The sequence below is a fragment of the Dendrobium catenatum genome, unplaced genomic scaffold, assembly GCF_001605985.2.
Source record: "Dendrobium catenatum unplaced genomic scaffold, ASM160598v2 fragScaff_scaffold_1223, whole genome shotgun sequence".
NCBI classification, from domain to species: Eukaryota; Viridiplantae; Streptophyta; class Magnoliopsida; order Asparagales; family Orchidaceae; genus Dendrobium; species Dendrobium catenatum.
The window spans coordinates 123,851-144,640 of NW_021319685.1; the positions used below are offsets into that span (position 1 = coordinate 123,851).

General features: G+C 35.1%; 1 protein-coding gene across 2 annotated transcripts in view; it reads left to right on the forward strand.

Annotated features, from left to right (window-relative positions):
* The window catches only part of LOC110111885 (phytoene synthase, chloroplastic), a 32,865-nt gene extending 12,592 nt beyond the window's left edge, over nucleotides 1-20,273 (forward strand). Inside the window, exon 7 of one of the 2 annotated variants that reach the window (XM_020843941.2) lies at nucleotides 19,867-20,046. In XM_020843941.2, the coding sequence (XP_020699600.1) occupies nucleotides 19,867-20,046 (180 nt within the window). Of the gene's footprint in view, nucleotides 1-19,866 lie in introns of both variants that reach the window. The other variant, XM_020843940.2, reaches the window with a different exon arrangement.
* Nucleotides 20,274-20,790: the final 517 nt, after the last annotated feature.

Consider the following 20,790-nt stretch of genomic DNA (forward strand, 5'->3'; position numbering starts at 1 on the left):
ATGCACAAGATTGTGCGAATTATAGAGGTATTAAGTTAATGTGTCATACTTTAAAACTATGGTAGCGAGTTATGGAGCATAGGTTGTGGCGTGATACTAATGTTTCTCAAAATCAATTTGGATTTATGTCGGGTAGGTTGACTATGGAAGCCATACATTTATTTAGAGGTTTGATGGAGAAATATAGAGAAAATAAGGAGGATCTACATATGATATTTATTGATTTAGAAAAAGCATATGATAAAGTTCCAAGAGAAGTGCTATGGAGAGTTCTTGAAAAGAAATGAGTCAATAATACTCATATTCAAATCATTAAAGATATGTATTTAGGAGCTATTACTTGTGTTCAAACACAAGGTGGATTGACCAAGTATTTCCCTATTTCGGTTGGGTTACATCAAGGATCAGCCTTAAGCCCATATCTTTTTTCTTTAGTCATGGATGTTCTCACTAGACATTTGCAAGAGGATGTACCTTGGTGTATGCTTTTTGCTGATGATATTCTTCTTGTTGATAAGACTAGAGAGGGAGTTGAAGGTAAACTTGAATTATGGAGGTCAACCTTAGAGTTTTAAGGTTTTCGCTTGAGTACATCTAAAACGGAATATATGGAGTGTAAGTTTAGTAGTAATAGACCTAGTGAGGGGATTGTGACTTTGGGCGATCAAGTCATTAATAAGAGTACACGCTTTAGATATCTTGGATCTATTGTTCAGAGTGATGGTGAAATAGATGGGGATATTATCAGCAGAATTCAAGTTGGATGGTTGAAGTGGAGGAATGCATCGGGCTTGTTATGTGATAGAAATGTACCCCTCAAACTTAAGGGAAAATTCTATAAGATGGTAGTGAGGCCTGCAATGCTTTATGGTGCCGAATGTTGGCCATTAAAAGAGAAGCATAATACTAAGTTAAGTGTGGCAGAGATGAGGATGCTCAGGTGGATGAGTGGCTTTACCCTTAGAGATAGAATTCGAAATGAGCATATACATGAAAACGTTGGAGTAGCTCCAGTAGAAGATAAGATTAGAGAGAGTCGCCTTAGATGGTTTGGTCACATAAAAAGGCGGCCTTCCGACGACCCAGTTAAGAGAGTAGAGGTATTAGATTTGACTTATGTTAAGAAAGATAGGGGTAGACCTAAAAAGACTTGGTTAGAAAATATTAGAAATGACCTTTCTTTATTAGATTTAAACGAGAATTTGGCTTTTAATAGGACACAATGGAGAAAAAGGGATTCATGTAGGCGACCCCACGTAGTGGGATAAAGGCTTATATATATATAATTTTGATTTAAATTAAGATGTTGGGTGCCCTTTGTCAGTTTTCATTTCTGGCTCAGAGATAGAGGCTGATCGACAGGTGTGGCTCAGTGGTGATGGGCGTTTTAGCTTCGGTGGTGAAGAGAAGGATCTGGAGGTGGATGGCATGATGAGGAATATAGGACAAAGACGGGGGTTGATGTTGCTAGGGAAAGATTGTGGGAGTTGGCTTTAGATGGATCGCGACAGTGGAGAGGTAGGTCACTGAAATTTTTTTTCCTTTTTTCTTCCATGAGAGCCCGGAATGGTTGAGAATGATTTGATTGTTTTGTACCGTGAGGAAGAACGTGGGGAGTAGTTTCCGTGAGATTGTGGGCGAGGTCGTGGGGATCGATTGAGTCGTGGGAGCCATTTGGTGGTTTCAGGTCTTCGGTCAACAGCAGGCTGCAAGAGAAAATATACTTATTTAAATAGATGGGTGGACAAATTTGAAAATATTGCATGTGAAAATGCTAAGTTACATAAGGAATGCACTAAAATTTGACATGATAAACATATTTTAAAACAAGATTTTTTGCGAGTGCTACAAGTATTATTATTTAGTTGTCAAATGAAATGATTGCCTGATAAGCTGAGATCAGGATGGTTAGGTCCCTTAACAGTAAACTTTTTTTTTTTGGATTTGTTGAGCTTTCTCATAAAAAGGAGCTGCAAGGTGAATGGGCAAAGGCTAAAACTGTATTTTGAATATGCTAAATCGACCTACAACAACACCATCAATCTTTTATCCTACTGTGGGGTTGGCTACATGAACCCTTGTTCTCCAATGTGCCATCAAGCCTTTATGGTACTATGTAGGGCCGGCTACATGAATCTTTTTTTTCCTTTGTATCCTATCAAGACTCAATTTCTCATTTAAATCTAATTAAAAAAAAGTCATTTCTAATACTTTCTATCCAATTTTTCATAGATTGTTGTCTTATTTAGATTATGATGATGAGATTTCCTATTTTAGGGTTAATCAAACAAATTCATTTGATTTGGTTTAGAAACCTCTCACTAGAATAAATGTATTATGTACATTTACCTACTAACCCAAAGCAATGCCTAGATTAATTAGGTTTATTTATTATATACATGAATATCTCCACACATAAACATAGAGAATATGTGTTGATTCAAAAGTGATGCCAATCTCACACTTTTAAGAATTTTGCTCTGCCTAGTTAAAATTATTACATTCATCAAAATGATCAAGATAAATATGTTTATATTTGTCTGGTTCTGCATGCTTTTGCAAGAGGTGGAGTGTTTATAGTTGTGAGAGATTTCTCGTGGAAGATAACTCCACTAGTAGGTGGTTTATCTATAACATCCATGTGTCTATAGGTGTTCGGAGGAGTTTGTTGGTGTTAAGGTTGATTCAAAAGTGATGCCAAACTCACTTTCAAGAATTTTGCTCATCAGAGTTAAAATTATTATAATCATCAAAATGAATGGGATAAATATTTTGAATGTTAGTCTGACTCTACCTGTTTTTGCAAGAGATTGAGTGTTTATAGCTTTGGGGGTTTTCTCTTCGAAGATAATTCCATCTGGTAGGGGTTTATCTAGATCATCTTTTTTTTCATAGGTGTTCGGAGGAGTTTTGTTGGGATTCTTGGGAGGAAGAAGAAGCTTCTTAAGCTTTTTGGAAGAGAGAGAGAGAGGTAGGGAAGAGAGCTCATAGAAAATTTCTTCTATTCCTTTCAATTGGGGGTGTCTATTACAACAACCTGTAAGCCTATATATAGAAAAAGACATTTATATGATGTCTTGAAGAACAACTAATCTAAAACTGGACCAACTCTAACAATCTCTGCCATGGTCCATACTTTACAAACAAAGAAAAAAAAAAGCTTAATAAATAATCTCCTCCATCTGCATCGCACGAACCCAAGCCTACTGAGTTCTAACTGCCCTACCCTGCTCCCTACGTGCTTTCTGACCTGATCCCCTGCAACTATGACCAACATCCTTGCCTTCACGAAATCCATCATGCGACCCCACTTTTGGTTTTGTGGTTGATTGCGACTTTGAAGCCTATCTTCCGTTCTCACACGCAGATCCAATGCACGGATGATCCCGCGCTCCAAGGAAAGACCGTGATCCCACTCATGATTCTGCTATGATCTTCTACACCGAGCGTACAGTGAGACACGACCCAGGCCTACGACCTAGCCCCCGACCTCGTGCACAAGGTCTGATCCCACTCCCCACGCGAGTCTGGCCCTTGCCCCGCCACCACGCCCCATGCCTTGCACTTCGCATATTCGCTCGGCGCCATGGCCCTAGGCTCCGCACCCTGGCCCTAGGCCTCGCTCGTCTACATTGCACCTAACATCTGCTTTCATGTGGTCCGTTTGAGTGACCCTGCGTCCAGCCGGCTAGGCTAGCCTCCCTACTTTCGTGCGAAGTTGCTCGTCCAACCACACTCGGCTACCAAGTGTGTGATAAAACTGTATATCCGCGGCCTATCTGCGCTCCCATGCTTGAACGAACTGGCGAGAAACTTCCTCTTCCGCTCCACCAGGCTTCATTTGCACACCTATCGTTGCTTCCTTCTTTCTCTCTTTGGACACGAATTTTCCTCCACCTTGCTCTGATGCTAGTTTTTTGGATTTCTTGGGAGGAACAAGAAGCTTGAGCTTCTTGGAGAGAGAGAGAGAGAGAGAGAGAGAGAGAGAGAGAGGAGAGGGAGAGAGGGAAGAGAGCTCTTAGGAATTTTCTTCTATTCCTTTCAGTTGGGGGTATCTATTACAACGACCTATAAGCCTATATATAGAAAAAGACATTGATTTGATGCTTTGAAGAACAACTAATCTAAAAATGGACCAATTCTAACAAGTTTGTTGGTGTTATGATGGCTTTAAGAGAAGAGGGGAGGTGGTTGATGCCTTGGAGGTGAGCCTGAGTTTGGCTTAACCCGAGAAAGAGAGAGAATTAGAGTTTTTTGGAGGGAAGGGTTTGGTGGCTTATGGAGTCTGTAGCGATGTTATGGAAAATTCTTAGGATTGAGAGGCGTTAATAAGTGCCTGCTAAGCTTAGGGGTAAAGGCCAAACCAAAAATATAAGTGCAATGAAAATAGCTTGAACTCTTCAAGTTTGAATGAATTGTATTAGCCTGCAAGCTCTCCGAGATAAAGGGATTAGGTACCAAAGTTATCCACTAACTTGCAATAGCAAACTTTTTTTTATTAATCTTCTGTAATTCAAAGTGAGTACATGAGTATTTTAATAAGCATGCAAAACGAAGTACATTAGAATGGGGGAGTTCTTGTGCTGGCCACCCAAATAATAAATGTTTATGGTCTTGAAAATTATTCCCCCCATTTGGGAGTGACCAACAAAAGGGACTTTTGAAGAGAAAACTCGAGTTTTGCATTACATAATTTCATTCATATTGTTGATTCTTGTTGAATCTAAAATAGGTTGTTAAACCTAAATTAATGTCCCAAGGCTAACTAAGATGGGGGGGGGGGGGGGGAATTTGATAATGGGGGGGGGGGTGAATTGATAATTTTTTAAAAAATTACTTCTCTTGGATTTAAAAATTGAAACCAATTAATAATTCGTAGCATTTTAATTTAAGTTATTTGAAAATAATTTTTCAACCATGGAATTAAAATTGCAGTAAGCAGTGAAAATTAAAATGACACAAGAATTTATAGTGGTTCGGTTAAACACGAGCTACATCCACTCCCTGAAAAAGAAAATTCATTCGTACTCCTAACTCAAGTTGGGTAGTTTTGAAAGAGTTTGAAAGGAAATCCTTAGAATTTCTTGAGCTGTCTCTAACCTCTTTTTTTGTCTCCTTTCGGATCTATTTTTTTTTATCATTCTGATCAAATTGTTGAGACTAGTAAAAAGAGTGTTTCCTTGTTCCGGAATTTGTTGTCTTTGCTTTGCGCTTTGTGAAATCATTAGGTTTAGACATTACTTCGGTGATCCTTACTCCTTTTCAAAAAGGCAGCAACATACCTTTTGTTTTTTCTATGGAAAAGGGAAAAATAATACGAACGATTGATTCCTTTGTGATACACTCTTGATCGAAACAGTTTGAAAATTTCAACAAATTTGATTTCTTTTTCATTTCAAAAACTTGTTCAAATTTGAACCTCTCCGTTTATCTATATTTCTATATTGATGATCTATTTACAAAGTTGGTCTAACTTATTGATTGTCACTAACCCTAGATTATTCCCCCGATAAATGAATCAATCATTTTTGCTCGAGCTCCATCATATGCTATACCTTTCTATACCATTAGTATCTTTATTTAGCAACCCAAGACAAATCCAATTAGGTTCCTAACAGAACAAACTATGTCGAGACAAGAGCATCTTCATTCGTATAGAAAATGGTGGATGTCAGAATCCACATCCAATCATGTCCTTCAAGTCGCACGTTGCTTTCTACCACATCGTTTCAAACGAAGTTTTACCATAACATCCCTATAATTTTGATTTTATTTTAAATTGGAACCGTATGCAATTGATTCAATATGGAATAATGAATAGTCATTGGTTGAACCGATACATAATAATCTAAACTGAAAAAGAAGTGTTTATCCGGAGATTTAACTTCAAATTACCCCAGATTTTCTCATATGAATAATATCACATGAAAAAAAACAAATAAGTTTTAAGCAAACTTATTTACATCTTCAACAAATCTTTCGAGATTGTCCATCATAAAAGATCCTTCTTTTCCTTTTCAAAAAAGAAAAGAAATTAGAAACCTCAAAAAAAGCCTTTGACTTTCATTTCATTCAAATGAAAAAGAAATCCCCATGAATGGATAAAAGTTTTTAGCCACTTTCACTAAATACTATACTAACTAATAACTATACTAAACTAAATATTTCATTTCAATATTCATAAATATTCAATTATAGAATAATAAGATAATCTTATTAATAAGATTATAGAATCTATATTCTTATGTAAGAATTATGTATTTATGTATTAAATTTATGTATTAATATATTCTAATATGAATATTAATCATGAAGTATGATTATTTTCTCATTTTTTATTTATGAAATATGATTTCATGATTAGAATATTATTATTTACTTATTATTTACCATCTCCAATTGAATCTGATTTTCATTTCATTTAAATCAGAGAGATAGTTTGAGAATAAAGTTTCTTTGTTTTCATTATTATGGAGTAGAAAAAGTCTCGTGTAAGGTAAGATCAAAGAGAAAATCAGAATCCGAGGATTCTGATCTTTTGGCATCCATCTCCATCTCCATCATCATCTCCATCTCCATCATAGAAAACAAAGAATCGTTAACGAAAATAATCACGAATATTTAAGAATAAAATACTTTAGTAAAAAAAATAAAAAAAAAGATATGATTCTAATAATAAATCTTAGAATTCAGTGTAGTTTCCTTCTTCAGGTATTGCACTATTATCAAAGTGACTCTACTTTTTCCCCCACAACAAGGCGGAGAAGCCTTTACAAAACTCTCTTCCACCAATCCCTGGTGCGGCAGAGAACCGTCGTCCTTTCACACTCTCCAAGTGTAGGCAGAGTACATTCGTCCTTTTACACCCTCCAAGTGTCGACAGAGAACCGTCAGCTGTTCATACTCTCCGAGTGTCGGCAGAGAATCGGATCTTCTTCAAAGATCTTCACATGCGCAATCTAGAAAGATAAGAGGAAGAGTGAAAATCTCAAATCACACAGAGATCCTTACCTTTGAGTATCCTTGTGAATCCTTCACATTCCACTAGCAATAAATCTCTCTCAAACACTCTCTCAAACACTCTCTCAAACACTCTCCTTCAATTGCCCTTAAAAATTCACGAAGCAAAGATTTTTAACGCCAGTCTTTAATGGACCTTTTATGTAAAGACACGAAAAACTATCCAGAAAACTAAAATTTTCAAATTTGAGCGTACACTATCGCACTGTACGATCATATGTTCGTACGTACGAACAATTCAAATATTGTTGCGTACGATCCTATTGTGAATCGGTACGAAATTATTTCGTACGCGATCATCGTCCGGTACGAACTGAGTTCGTTCGGGACGAATAGTTAGAAAATTTCAAATTTAGTCTAAATGAAATGTCAGGACGAAATGAGTGAGAACAGACCAGAGATGTTCGTCTTGGTACAAAATGGGGATCGTCTTGTATGATCCATACTTATAAAAAAAAAGTGTGAGAGAACAAAAACAGTGGCATTCATTCCTATACGAAAATTGGATCATCCCGTACGATCTTCGTGTGAGAACAAATCCAAGATGTTCGTCCCTGTACGAATCATGGATCGTCGCGTACGATCTTCATACAATAATAAACCCGAAACTATCATCCTTGTACGAAATAAGAATCGACCCGTACGATCTTCGTGCAAGAATAAACTCGAGACGTTCGTCCTTGTATGAATCATGGATCGTCCCGTAAGAACCTTACTTAGAAAAAATTTTCTTTTCTATTCGTTCAACTACTCGTTGGGAAAATAACTTATCAGATGGTCCTGTACGAAGTAATATCCTACAATACGATCAGTTTAAGAAATATGACTTTTAAACTCTTCTCCGGTGTGTGTGCTTAGTTACTCAATTACAATCACACTCTCTTATACAATAAAATAAAAAATATAGACTTCAATTATAATAAACTCTAAAACTGATCTTGATTTGAAGTCTTCAACAATCTGGAGTATGATTTTCTTGAAAGATTAGTACACATAAGATCAAAATAATTCTTTCAAAATATGTTAGGAGAAATAATAATCAAATTAATAATATTTGGAATCATAAAAAATATAAAAGTTGCAAGAATATCAAACATGCAAAACTAAGTAGCAACTATCTCAACAATCTCCCCATTTTGATGATAGCTAAATAATTATTGTTAGAATAAAATTGAAAATCTTAAATTTCCCCTTAACTCCCCCTGAATGAATAAACATATGAATATAAAAAAAATTCTATTAAGTATAAATCATTTTTTTTATTTTTCATAAACTCACTAAATACTTCACACAGAAAAATAAAACAATACTAGCAAACAAAAAAACAATTAAACGTAAAAATCAAACGCAAATATCAAAAGCAAAAATTAATGAAACAAAATTTCTCTCCCTTTTTACAAAATTAAAGAATATTTCTCCCTCTTTTTGACAATAATAAAAAGAATGAAGAAGAAAAAGTTGAAATGAAAGAAGTCATATGAGAAACTTTTGATAATTGATCTTGAAAGAGGTTGAATTATAATTGCAATAACAAGATTAATATTCATTAGAGATAAATAAAGATTCATAATATTTAAATTAAAATATAACATAGACAATATAATTATATCAAGGTCATGAAACAATATAGACAATTAGATAAGAAAAATTATTGCAAAAGTGACGAAATGAAGATTAGTTAAAGTCAATTTCTAATACAGAATATAATTAAACATTAAATTGATTTGAAATTGAAGATTAAAAGATAAAGGAAAGAACATTTTCAATACACATGTTTGGTGACATTGCGCATCTTTTCAAATATTTGTGACACACTTTGTGCATCTTTTGTATTTGGGCTAATTTTATGCCTCTTTTCAATTTGCGAACCATTACGCATTCTTTCATTTTTTGTACACTTGTATATTTCTTCATTTTTTAATTGATCTTTTCAAAAACAATAATCTAAAAACTCAAACTTCTCTAAATACAAAGATAATTATATTGAAAAGAGAATTAAAAATAATAAAATATCAAAATTATAATAATAGTATTAAAATTTTGTATGTCAAAAAAGAACATGAGATTGATAGCCTTAACTTGATCAAGTTATAAAATAACTTAAATTTTTGAAAAAATTAGATTTCATTATGAAATTAATTTTTTTATTGCAGTTAATGTTATAACACTTTTTAGATCAATTAAGTCAGGATTAACATATAAGCAAACTATTATTTCAAACAGAGAACAAAATCAACTGAACAAAAGATAACATTTTTAATTGATATCAATTTGAAGATCAAATACAATGAAGCACATTTTTATATCAATATCATATTAAAAAAAATACATAAAACATCAAGTAATCACATCACATCATAAAGACTGGCAATGACAACAACCAAAGAAGTACATCTATAAATCTGAGGGGCCCTGGTCTGGAGGAGGTGGCTGGTTGAAGATAGAAAAATAGCTATTCATCATAGCTACATTGGTGTTCACCGAGTCAAACTGACCACGGATCCAGCCCATGTCCTGCTGGTATTGTGCATCCTGCTGGTGTAGGTGAGTTTGAATTTGATCAAAGCATTGATCAAAATGACTCTTTAGTCGGTCAAAGCGCTGGACCATTTCCTGAAAGTCAGGTCCATGAGCAAGCGCAGGTGCAGGTGCTCTCCCTTCTCCCTCAGAATCCTCACTTGTATCATCTCTCCTAAAAAGTGCTCGAAATGAAGCATCAGTGAAGTAGATGGACAATTAAAGTTGAGGCTCAGGATGAACAAGATTGAACTTCTTCTCAAGGATATATATCACCAGGTGTCCTAAGGCAATGTTTTTCTTCCTCTTATGTGAGATATGTCCAATTTCAAAAAGCTCATGAATATAATTAATAATAAGTTGTGTTTCATCAATTGGTTGTCCAGTCATGATAAGATAAGTGACAGTGGATAGAAGATGTGTAATATTAATACGGTCACCAGCTTTAGGAATTATAGAGGTTTTTAAGGACATGCTGGATGATCCTTGCATTTTGGTTCAAAGTAGAGACCCTAGGCAAATGACATACTTGTTTAATCCCTCTAATAACTTTATTTATTTCAATCCAGTCAAAATCAGAAGTAGAAGTCAAAGTACGGGCTCTAATTCCTCGAGTCCTTAAGTGCAAAAAAATTCTTAAATCTTCCTTAGTTATTTCTACCATCTTTTTCAGTACATAAGAACTAATCCTACTTTGTTCAGTACTAATGATCATGTTGGCTAGAAAGTAGTGGAAGGTTTCTTTATTATAGGCATGAATTAGGGTCAGAATAAATGCAAACTGAGTGGTAACGAAAAGAGGCATCACTTGGAAGTGAATATTCTCTTGGAGTTGAATTCTAGAGGTTGTAATTTTTGCAGAAACAAATTTAATAAAAGATTCCTCGTTAGCCCTGGATAGGAAGTTGTAGTCTCCACTCTTTGAAGACGATCCCGTAACTAGTCTACCCCTTTTGCTAGAATTGACCATTTGTTTAAGATTGATATCAAGGATGAGAAGAATTTGAAAGGCTATTTAAGTGAATGAAAATGATTTTCAAAGCCCTCCTATTTAAAGGAAAAATAATCTTTCGTATGTACGAAAAGAGGTTCGTACAGTACGATTTATAGGTTCATACGTACGATAATAAATTTTATATGTACGAAATAATACGTTCGAAATGAAACAACTTTTTGTAATCACGCATGTTACGAGGCGTCATTTCGTACAAGTTTTTTGACCATACGGTTGTACAGACGAATAGGCGTTCGTCCGGGACGATCAGTTATTTAAGATCGTTTTAATGACGGTTAAATCCGTCCCCCACATTGAATGACACGTGGTTCGTACATACGAACTAGGGGTTCGTACGTACGATTAGTTATAATAAATTACTCTTCCTGGATAACCGTCTAGGTGCGTACATACGAATGAATACACATCATCCAGGACGATACATAGATCGTACAGTATAAACTGTATTGTAAAATAAAATTATACGCAAAATAGTTCAAAATAATGAACGAAATGCTATAGAATTCATACAAGATGAAAATATTTTCATACAGTACAAATAGAACACTTAAAAAAATTCGTACGATCGATCAGAAACAGGAAATCCGATGTGAAAACATTTCAAAATCACACAAAAATATAAAAACACAAACAAAATATTAATAAAACAAAACACAAAAACACACAAAGACACATATCAAGTTTGTATAAAATTTTAACTAAGCATTAAGATCAATCACACCTAGCCTTATTATTAATGTGCTAAAAGTATCAAAGGTTTGTAGTTTTGTAAAAATATCTGCAAGTTGATTTTCTGTTTAAACATGATGCAGTTCAATTTCTGCTTTGGATACATGATCCCTTATGAAATGATGCCTTATGTTTATATGTTTGGTTCTACAATGTTGAATAGGAATTTTTTAAATGAAAATGACACTAGTGTTATTATAATAAATTGGAACTGTGTCTATTGTAAATCCTAAATCAATCAACTGTTGTTTTAACTAAAAAACTTGTGTCACACAACTTCCTAAGGCAATGTATTCAGCTTCTACAGTAGATAGAGCTATGGAACTATTTTTAACTGGACCAAGAGACTAAAGAATTTCCTATAAATTGACAAGTTCTATAAGTACTCTTTCTATCAACCCTACAACTTGCAAAGTTCGAATCTGAATATTCAATTATTTCAAATGAAGAGCTAAATTTAGGATACCAAATCCCTAAGTTCTAAGTTCTCAAGAGATATCTCAAAATCTTTTTTACTGTTGTCAAATGTGATTTTTTAGGATCTGATTGAATTCTAGCACACAAACAAACACTGAACATAATATCGGGTCTGCTAGCAGTCAAGTAAAGCAAAGATCAAATTATTCCTCTAAATTTCTTTTGATCAACAGATTTTCCCTTTCAGTTCTTATCCAACTGAATTGAGGAACTCATAAGTGTACTAACAGGTTTAACATTGTTCATTTCATACTTTTTGAAGATGTCATTAATATACTTTGACTAAAAAGTAATGTTGACTAAGAATGTTCTCTCCTCAATTTGCTTAATGCTAAAGCCTAAAAAGTAACTTAAATCTCCCATTAGACTAATCTCAAATTCACTACTCATTATTTTAGAAAAATCATCATAAATATTTTTATTTGTAGATCCAAAGATGATATTATCAACATAAATTTGTACAATGAGTATATCTTTTCCAAATTTCTTTAAAAAGAGAGTTGTGTCCACACTTCCTTTTTGAAAAGATCTCTCAAGTAGGACAGTGCTCAACCTCTCATATCAAGCCCTATGTGTCTGTTTCAATTTATACAATGTCTTTTTCAATTTAAAAATATGATTTGGGTATTTTGAATTTTTAAAACCTGGAGATTATTCAACATAAACATCCTCTTAAATTACCCCATTCAAAAAGACACTTTTAAATCCATTTGAAACAACTTAAATCCTTTAAAACAGACAAAAGCTAATAAAACCCTAATTACTTCAAATCTTGCTATAGGGGTAAAAGTCTCCTCAAAATCAATCACTTCAATCTTATTAGACCCCTTAGCCACCAGTCTAGCGTTATTTATAATGACAAGTCCAGAGTCATTCATTTTGTTTTTGAATACTCACTTAGTTCCAACTACAGTTTGATCATTTAGTCTTGCAATTAATTCTCAAATATCATTCCTTACAAATTAATTTAATTCTTCTTACATAGCCAAAATCCAAAATTTATGAGAAAGTGTTTGATTTACATTTGTTGGTTCAATAATCGAAATAAAGGCAGAATGATTGACTTCTTTTTTTAGTCCACGCCTAGTCCTAACACTTTGACTAGGTTCACCTAAAATCAATTCATTTGGGTAGTTTTTAGAAAATCTCAAATCTCTAGACAACGGGTTTTCTAACTCCAAACTTTCCTCCAAATTAATTTTCTCAATTCTTTGGGAGTTAATTTCTATCTCACCCTCTTCAACATTTTGCTCTTCCAAAATTCCAAATTCGTCAAATACAACATGTGTGGTCTCCTTAACTATCAAAGTTCTTTTATTGAATACTCTATAAGTTTTTCCAATACTTGAGTATCCAAGGAAAATTCATTCATTTGATTTTGGATCAAATTTTTCTAATGTAGATTTTTCATTGTTATGAATGAACATCTTACATCCAAAAACATGCAAATGAGATAAATTAGGTGTTCTCCCCTTAAGAAGCTCATAGGGTGTTTTATTTAATTTCGATTTAATATTCATCCTATTCAGAACATAGCATGCAGTGCTAACTACTTCAGTCCAAAAATATTTAGGAAGTGAATATTCTGCCAACATAGTTCGAGCGGCTCCTATTTATATTTTGTTCTTTCTTTTGAGTACCCCATTCTGCTGAGGGATTCTAGTTGCAGAAAAATTGTGATCAATTCCTTTCTCTTTATAAAAATTTGATCAAATTCACCGTCGTGATCACTTTGGATTGTTAAAATCTCATATACTAGTTTCTTCTGAATCCAAGTCGAAAAATCTCTAAATTTCTCAAATGATTCACTCTTATGATATAAGAATTTAATCCAAGTGAATCTTAAAAAATCATCTACAATCACAAATCCGTATACCTTCCTTCATAGACTTATAGTTCTAACCGGTCTAAAAAGATCCATATGTAAATTCTCCAAAGATTTACTAGTTCTAAGATTCTTATTGGACTGAAAAGAGGACTTCACCTATTTTCTTAATTGACATGCATCGCAAAAGTGATCCTTAGCAAAGTCTAGTTTTGGTATACCTCTAATCAAATCCTTTTGAGAAATTTTCCTAAGATTTTTCATGCTAGAGTGATAAAGTCTCCTATGTCATAATCATGATTCATCAGAAATAGTTTTTTAAGCAAAAAACATTAGAAGTTTTTATACAATTTAAATCTAGCATAAAACATTGTTTACCCTTAATCCATGAAAAACATTATTATTATTTAGGCTTAATATGCAGCTAGTGAGAAAAAAATTTACACTATATCCTTTATCACATAGTTGGTTACTACTCAACAGATTATGCTTTTAAGCCTTCAACTAGTAGCACATTTTCAATAAAAAAGTTTTGCAAATTTCCAATCATACTTGATCAAACCACTTTCCTAGTGGTGTTTTCTCCAAGTGTAACCCTGCCTTCATTCTTGGCTTCCTGCGTTATAATTTATGTAGTGTCTCTAGTCATATGCTTTGAGCAACCGCTGTCTAGGTACCAAATGCTCTCACGAGGCCTTGTTTGAGAGTGTGCCTACGAAATTATCAAATGTTAAAATGGGAACCCAAACAAGTTTGGGTTCGCGTTTTGGCAAAATAAAATTAGATGCATGTATGATATGTCTAGGTTTATGCATCTTTGGTCTCCACACTAAATGAGTTTTTCTATCCAAAGTACAAGTGTGTGAAATATGTCCAAACATGCCACAAGAATAACATTTAACTCCAGGAAATGGATTTCTTAATCTTCTATAATTACTCTGATTCTTCCTGGATTTTAAAAATTTGGATACAAAACAGGATTAGTGAAATCTTCAAGTATTGGTTGTATCATATTTTTTTAGAGAGCTTGTACTTTCAATTTAAAAAATGTGTTCAAATCTTTTAGTATTTCTTATCAAAATTCAAATAGTACTCTCTACTCTTTGAATCATCCTTAAACTCTTTGAATTCATTTTTCAATTTTGTATAAGATGATTTTAAGATTTCATTCTCCTATTTCAAGTTATCAAACTCATCAAGTAAGCTCATGTGTTTGTTATCTTTCAATGCATGATCTTTTCTAAGGATTTCGTGTTCTCTTTGCAATTCTTGTAACTCTAAATTCAGACTAGCATGCATTTTCTTTAGCTTTCTATATGCGTCATGAATTCTTTCAGAAACTTTTAATAATTAATTATAGGTCAAGTCACATATATCTTCCTTATCTGACTGATCAAGATTATCGTCCATTAAACAAAAGTTGGTGACTTCCTCCTTTGTTTCTGACGATTCTAAAGCCGAGTCCACCCAAAAAGCTCTTTGGTATCTCTTCTTGCCCTTTTTCACATTTGATTTCTCCTCTGTCTTCTCCTTGCTAGGAGTGACTTTTAGTTTTGGGCAATCTAATTTTACAAGTACGAATTTCCTGCATTCATAGCAAATCACATCATTTGACACCATGACATTCTTATTAAATTTACCTCTGTTCCACTGTTGGCGTCTATTCTGCTTCCTCTTTAGAAAGCTTCTAAATTGCCTAGTCATTAAGGTAATGTCATCCTCATCCTCAGGTTATGACAGATCACTCTCCGTCTCCTCCATTTTCAGTGCAATGTTCTTCTCCTTTCGTTGTTCTCATGCATCAATCTTTCTTTGACTCACTCCTTGCTCGTAAGCAATTAGTGATCCAAGAAGATTCTCAATAGAATAAACATTCAAATCTTTAGACTCTGTTATTGTAGTTATTTTAGCATCATATGCAGTAGGCAAACAACAAAGAATCTTATTAACCATTTCAGCATTCGTTAGTTCCCTACCTAACGCATGCAAAGAAGTGACTATCTGAGTTAATCTTGTATACATGTCAGAAATATATTCATTGTGTTTCATGCGAAATAATTCATAATCATGTAACAAGATGTTTAGTCTAGATTGCTTTACTTTGTTAGTCCATTCATAAGTGATACAAAGTCTATCTCATATGTCATATCCATTTTTTTAAGTGGAAACCGCATGTAGTCTTCTGACTTAAGTGCACAAAAGAAACTGTTTAAACATTTTGCATTGAGCTGTGCTAACTCTCATTTTTCTACAGTCCAATTTGCAAAGGGTGTTTCAACTCTAATGCCATCAACTAATCTAGTTGATTTTGTATACCCTTCTTGTATTAAGATCCACATACGATAATATAGTGACTGTATAAATATAGACATGCGTGTTTTCCAAAAATCAAAAGGAATGTTATCAAATAAAGTAGGTCTAGTGATCGAATACCCTTCAGGTGTGTTCCGATTTTCAAAAGTAGCCATTCTCATTTATCTAAAAGTAGTCTAAACTTGTAATTTTGAAACAAAGCTCTGATACCACTTATTGATTCTTGTTGAATCTAGAATAGGTTGTTAAACCTAAACTAATGTCCCAAGGCTAACCAAAAGGGAGGTTGAATTGATAATTTAAAAAAAAATTACTTCTCTTGGATTTAAAAATTGAAACTAGTTAATGATTCGTAGCAATTTAATTGAAGTTACATGAAAATAATTTTTCAACCAGGGAATTAAAATTGCAGCAAGCAGCGGAAATTAAAATGACACAAGAATTTATAGTGGTTCGGTCAAACACGACATACATCCACTCCCTAAAGAATCTCTCTTCAGGTATTGCACTATTACCAAAGTGGCTCTCCTTTTGCCCCCACAACAAGGGGGGAAGCCTTTACAAAACTTTCTTCCACCAATCCCTGGTGCGGTAGAGAACAGTCATCCTTTCACTCCCTCTAAGTGTAGGCATAGTACCTTCGTCCTTTTACACCCTCCAAGTGTCGGCAGAGAACCGTTGTCCTTTCACACCCTCCAAGTGTAGGCAGAGTACATTCGTCTTTTTACACCCTCCAAGTGTCAGCAGAGAACCGTCGTTTGTTCACTCTCAAAGTGTCGGCAGAGAACCTTCGACTCTTCACACTCTCCACGTGTCGGCTGAGAACCGTCGGCTGTTCACTCTCTTAATGTCGGGAGAGCCGGATTTTCTTCGAAGATCTTCACACGAGCAATCTAGAAAGACAAGAGGAAAAGTGAAAAACTCAAATCACACACAGAGATCCGTACCTTTGAGTTACCTTGTGAACCCTTCACACTCCACTAGTAAGAAATCTCTCTCAAACACTCTCTCACATTCTCTCCTTCAATTGCCCTAGAAAATTAACGAAGCAAAGATTTTCAGTTTTTAATGGACCCTTTATACAAAAGACATGAAAAATTATCCAGAAAATTGATTTTTTTAATTTTGAGCGTACACGATCGTATTGTATGATCGTATGTTCGTATGTACGAACAGTTCAAATATTGTTGCATACGAACCTATTGTGAATCAGAACGAAATTATTTCGTATGCGATCATTGTTCGGTACAAACTAAGTTCGTTTGGGACAAAGAGTTATAAAATTTCAAATTTAGTATGTACGAAACATCAGGAAGAAATGAGCGAGACCAGACCCGAGATGTTCGTCCTGGTACGAAATGGGGATCATCCCGTACGATCCATACTTAGAAAAAAATTTGCATGAGAGAACAAAAACATAGGCATTCATCCCTGTACGAAAATTGGATCGTCCCGTACGATCTTCGTGTGAGAACAAATCCGAGACGTTCGTCCCTATACGAATCATGGATCGTCCTGTATGATCTTCGTTCGAGAACAAACCCGAGACGACCGTCCTTGTACGAAATAGGAATCGTCCCGTACGATCTTCGTGCAAGAACAAACCCGAGACGTTCGGTCCTGTACGAATCATGGAACGTCCCGTACGAACTATACTTAGAAAAAATTTTCTTTTCTATTCGTTCAACTGCTTATTGGGAAAATAATTGATCAGATCCTCCCGTACGAAGTAATATCGTACAGTACGATCAGTTTAAAAAATATGACTTTTAAACTCTTCCTCAGTGTGTGTGTGATCAGTTATTAAATTACAATCACACTCTCTCAGACTCAATAAAATGGAAAATACAGACTTCAATTACAATAAACTCTAAAACTGATCTTGATTTGAAGTCTTCAACAATCCGGAATATGATTTTCCTGAAAGATTAGTACACATAAGAACAAAATAATTCTTCCAAAATATGTTAGGAGAAATAATAATCAAATCAATAATATTTGGAATCATTAAAAACATACAAGTTGCAAGAATATCAAACATGCAAAACTAAGTAGCAACTATCTTAACACATTACTTGCAAAGCTATCAACCATTCTAGAAAGAAAAGGTTGGATGACCACTAGGGGTGTCAAATTCTGACCCGACTCGGACCCAACACAAAAAATTTCGGGTTCAGGTCAACCCATTTGCATTACGGGTTGGGTTCGGGTTGACCTGAAAATCCAAAATCAATCTGTTTTGACCCGGGAAAATGACTTGTCACGTCATACCAGCCTGTCCCGTTGCCTCATGCTGTCACGTCGCACAATCACGTCTAATCACATCAGGCACTCAGGCTATTGCATCGCGCCCGATCGCTCTGTCGCATCGCCCGTCTCCGTCGCGCAGCCAACTCTGGCGCTTCGCCGCTCCGCCGCTCCGCCTCGCTGTGCTGCCTCGACCACGCTTAGTCCGGCATCCACCTCGGCCTCACGATGCTCCGGTCGCACTGCAGTTCCGCCTCGACCATGCTAGATGCTGGTGTTCGGGTCGTTCGACACTTCGACTAGAAGCAGGTCGCTCCGATGCTCTGACTCAACCGCCACGCTGCACTTAGCGAACCCGAAGGAAACTGCTCAGCTCAGGCTTCAGTTTTTGGAGGTCGGGTCGGGTCAACCCGTAAACTACACGGGTCGTATTCGGGTTGAAATTCTGGACTCATTTGTAAGAACGGGTCGAGTTCGGGTTGACCCGTTTAGACCCGGTTCAACTCAGGGTCGACCCGAACACGACCCGCCGACCCTTTTTGACACCCCTAATGACCACATACCTGATTCACTTTATGAAGGGACCGCCAATTTTTTATATGTATGCTTTTAGATTTGGATTGTGGATGTTGATAATTTGAAATTTTGATGCATTGCTCTTGTTCATGTAATGGATATGTATTGCTGCTACATCATTGATCTCATTATTGGGTTCATTCTGGCCAGGTTACCATTTCTAAGTTGAGCATAAGCATTTTCATTTATTACCTAACGCTAGCAGAAATGTTGTTTTTGGCCATGGTCGCTAATCTCTACTTTCTGTTAGAAGATGGGTTGCACGTGCTTTTAAAATTTGTTCCTGAAGTCATTTGAGACTCCCTCAGTCTTATGTGGCTAACTCTACTTTAGATGGTTGGGGTCAATGATCTGTTGGTGTTTTTCTTTTGGCTCGGGTTGAATTTTAGTTTTTTTGGCATCTTTATCCGATCTCTATCAGTTGGCGTACTGTTTAGCTCTCCTTCGTGGTTTGCTTGTGCTCTTTGGTTGAATATCAAGTGTAAGCGTTATGTTTGGATTGTTTTTGGTTGCTTTTTGAATTATTTGCTTATGCTGACAATCTTTTGTGACCACTATTTTGTCTTCTTTTGTTTTCAATGGGTTAGGATTTTTGGATGATAACAGTGTTCCAGATGGTAAGAGTGTTTCAAGTTCTTTCTCCAATGAACCTCTTTTGCTTATTATTTTAAGCTTCGGATCTTTTGGTTTTGGTTGACTCAGTTTATTTTCTGACTAGTTGTACTTTTTCCTGTTTAAGGATTGTAATCTATAGCAATTTGAATCATCTTAGAATCCCTGTAGATTATTTATTTTTTTGTTTACGTACGAAGCTGGGCTCTTGACGAACTTTTATTTTATCCGGTGAACGTACGCTCCTCTACGTTCGGTTTTAGACCAAAACAGCGCAATACCGAGTACCGAGTACCGAGTACCGAGTTGTACCGAGTTTTTTAAAAAAACTCGGTATTGCGCTGTTTTGGTCTAAAACCGAACGTAGAGGAGCGTACGTTCACCGGATGTAATAAAAGTTCGCTCTTGACATGGAAAAAATCGCATGTATAACATTATCAATTTAACAAATTGTTCAATGTTCTAACAAGTGCAAATCAAATCTGATCATATATATATAGTTTTAGGAAACTTTGTAATGCATCCATAATCTCAGGTATCGGCTTCGTTGCTTCTCTACCGGCAGATACTGGACGAGATTGAAGCAAATGATTACAACAATTTCACAAAAAGGGCATATGTGAGCAAAGCGAAGAAGTTGATAGCACTGCCCGTAGCTTTTGGAAGGTCTCTCATTAGGCCGTCGAGGAAGAAGCTAGCACTTGTAAAACCATGAAATTTTTTATAAATAATTTTATACAACCTTAGAAGTTTGTAATGCATAATTGATACATATGTATCTGCACGTCTGTAGTTGATCGCAAAGCGATATGTTTTGTACATTGTAAATTAGAAGCAAAAGGGAAGGTAGATGACATACATGATATCTACAATTCAAAAAATGCGGTAATTTGCTATACATCCACATCAAAATATGAATACATACATGCAATCTTTAATGAATTAGACACTAAAGTACTGGATTTCTACATTTAATGGATCATTTATGTGATTTTGCTAAGCGAACTTGCATTACTGATGAGATTCATCACTGGATAATTGTCTGATGTCACACATTGGCCAAAGCTCCTTGTACTCTTGCGAATTGTTTATTTACAGGATCAAACTTTTATTAGTGTTAAATTATATTGAGAAATTTATATAAGATATATCATTGCATGGTGTAAGTTGGGTATGCAGAAGAGTAAATCGTAATCGTCTTAGTATTCACGAAAGAAAGCATACACAACCAATAAAGTAAAAGATAAGTTGGAAAATCCTTGGTATTGACCAAGCTGAATAATACTCATTACTTGTAAAGGCATTAGTACAAGGGTGATTTACCATCAAATATGCTTTGTAAATAATTAGGAAAGACAAATATTAGTAATTGATAGCAAATGCTATGGCATGGTTGGTGGTGGATGTAATGCAATCCTGGCTAAGATAGCTATGATTTAAATTTATTAGATAAAAATTT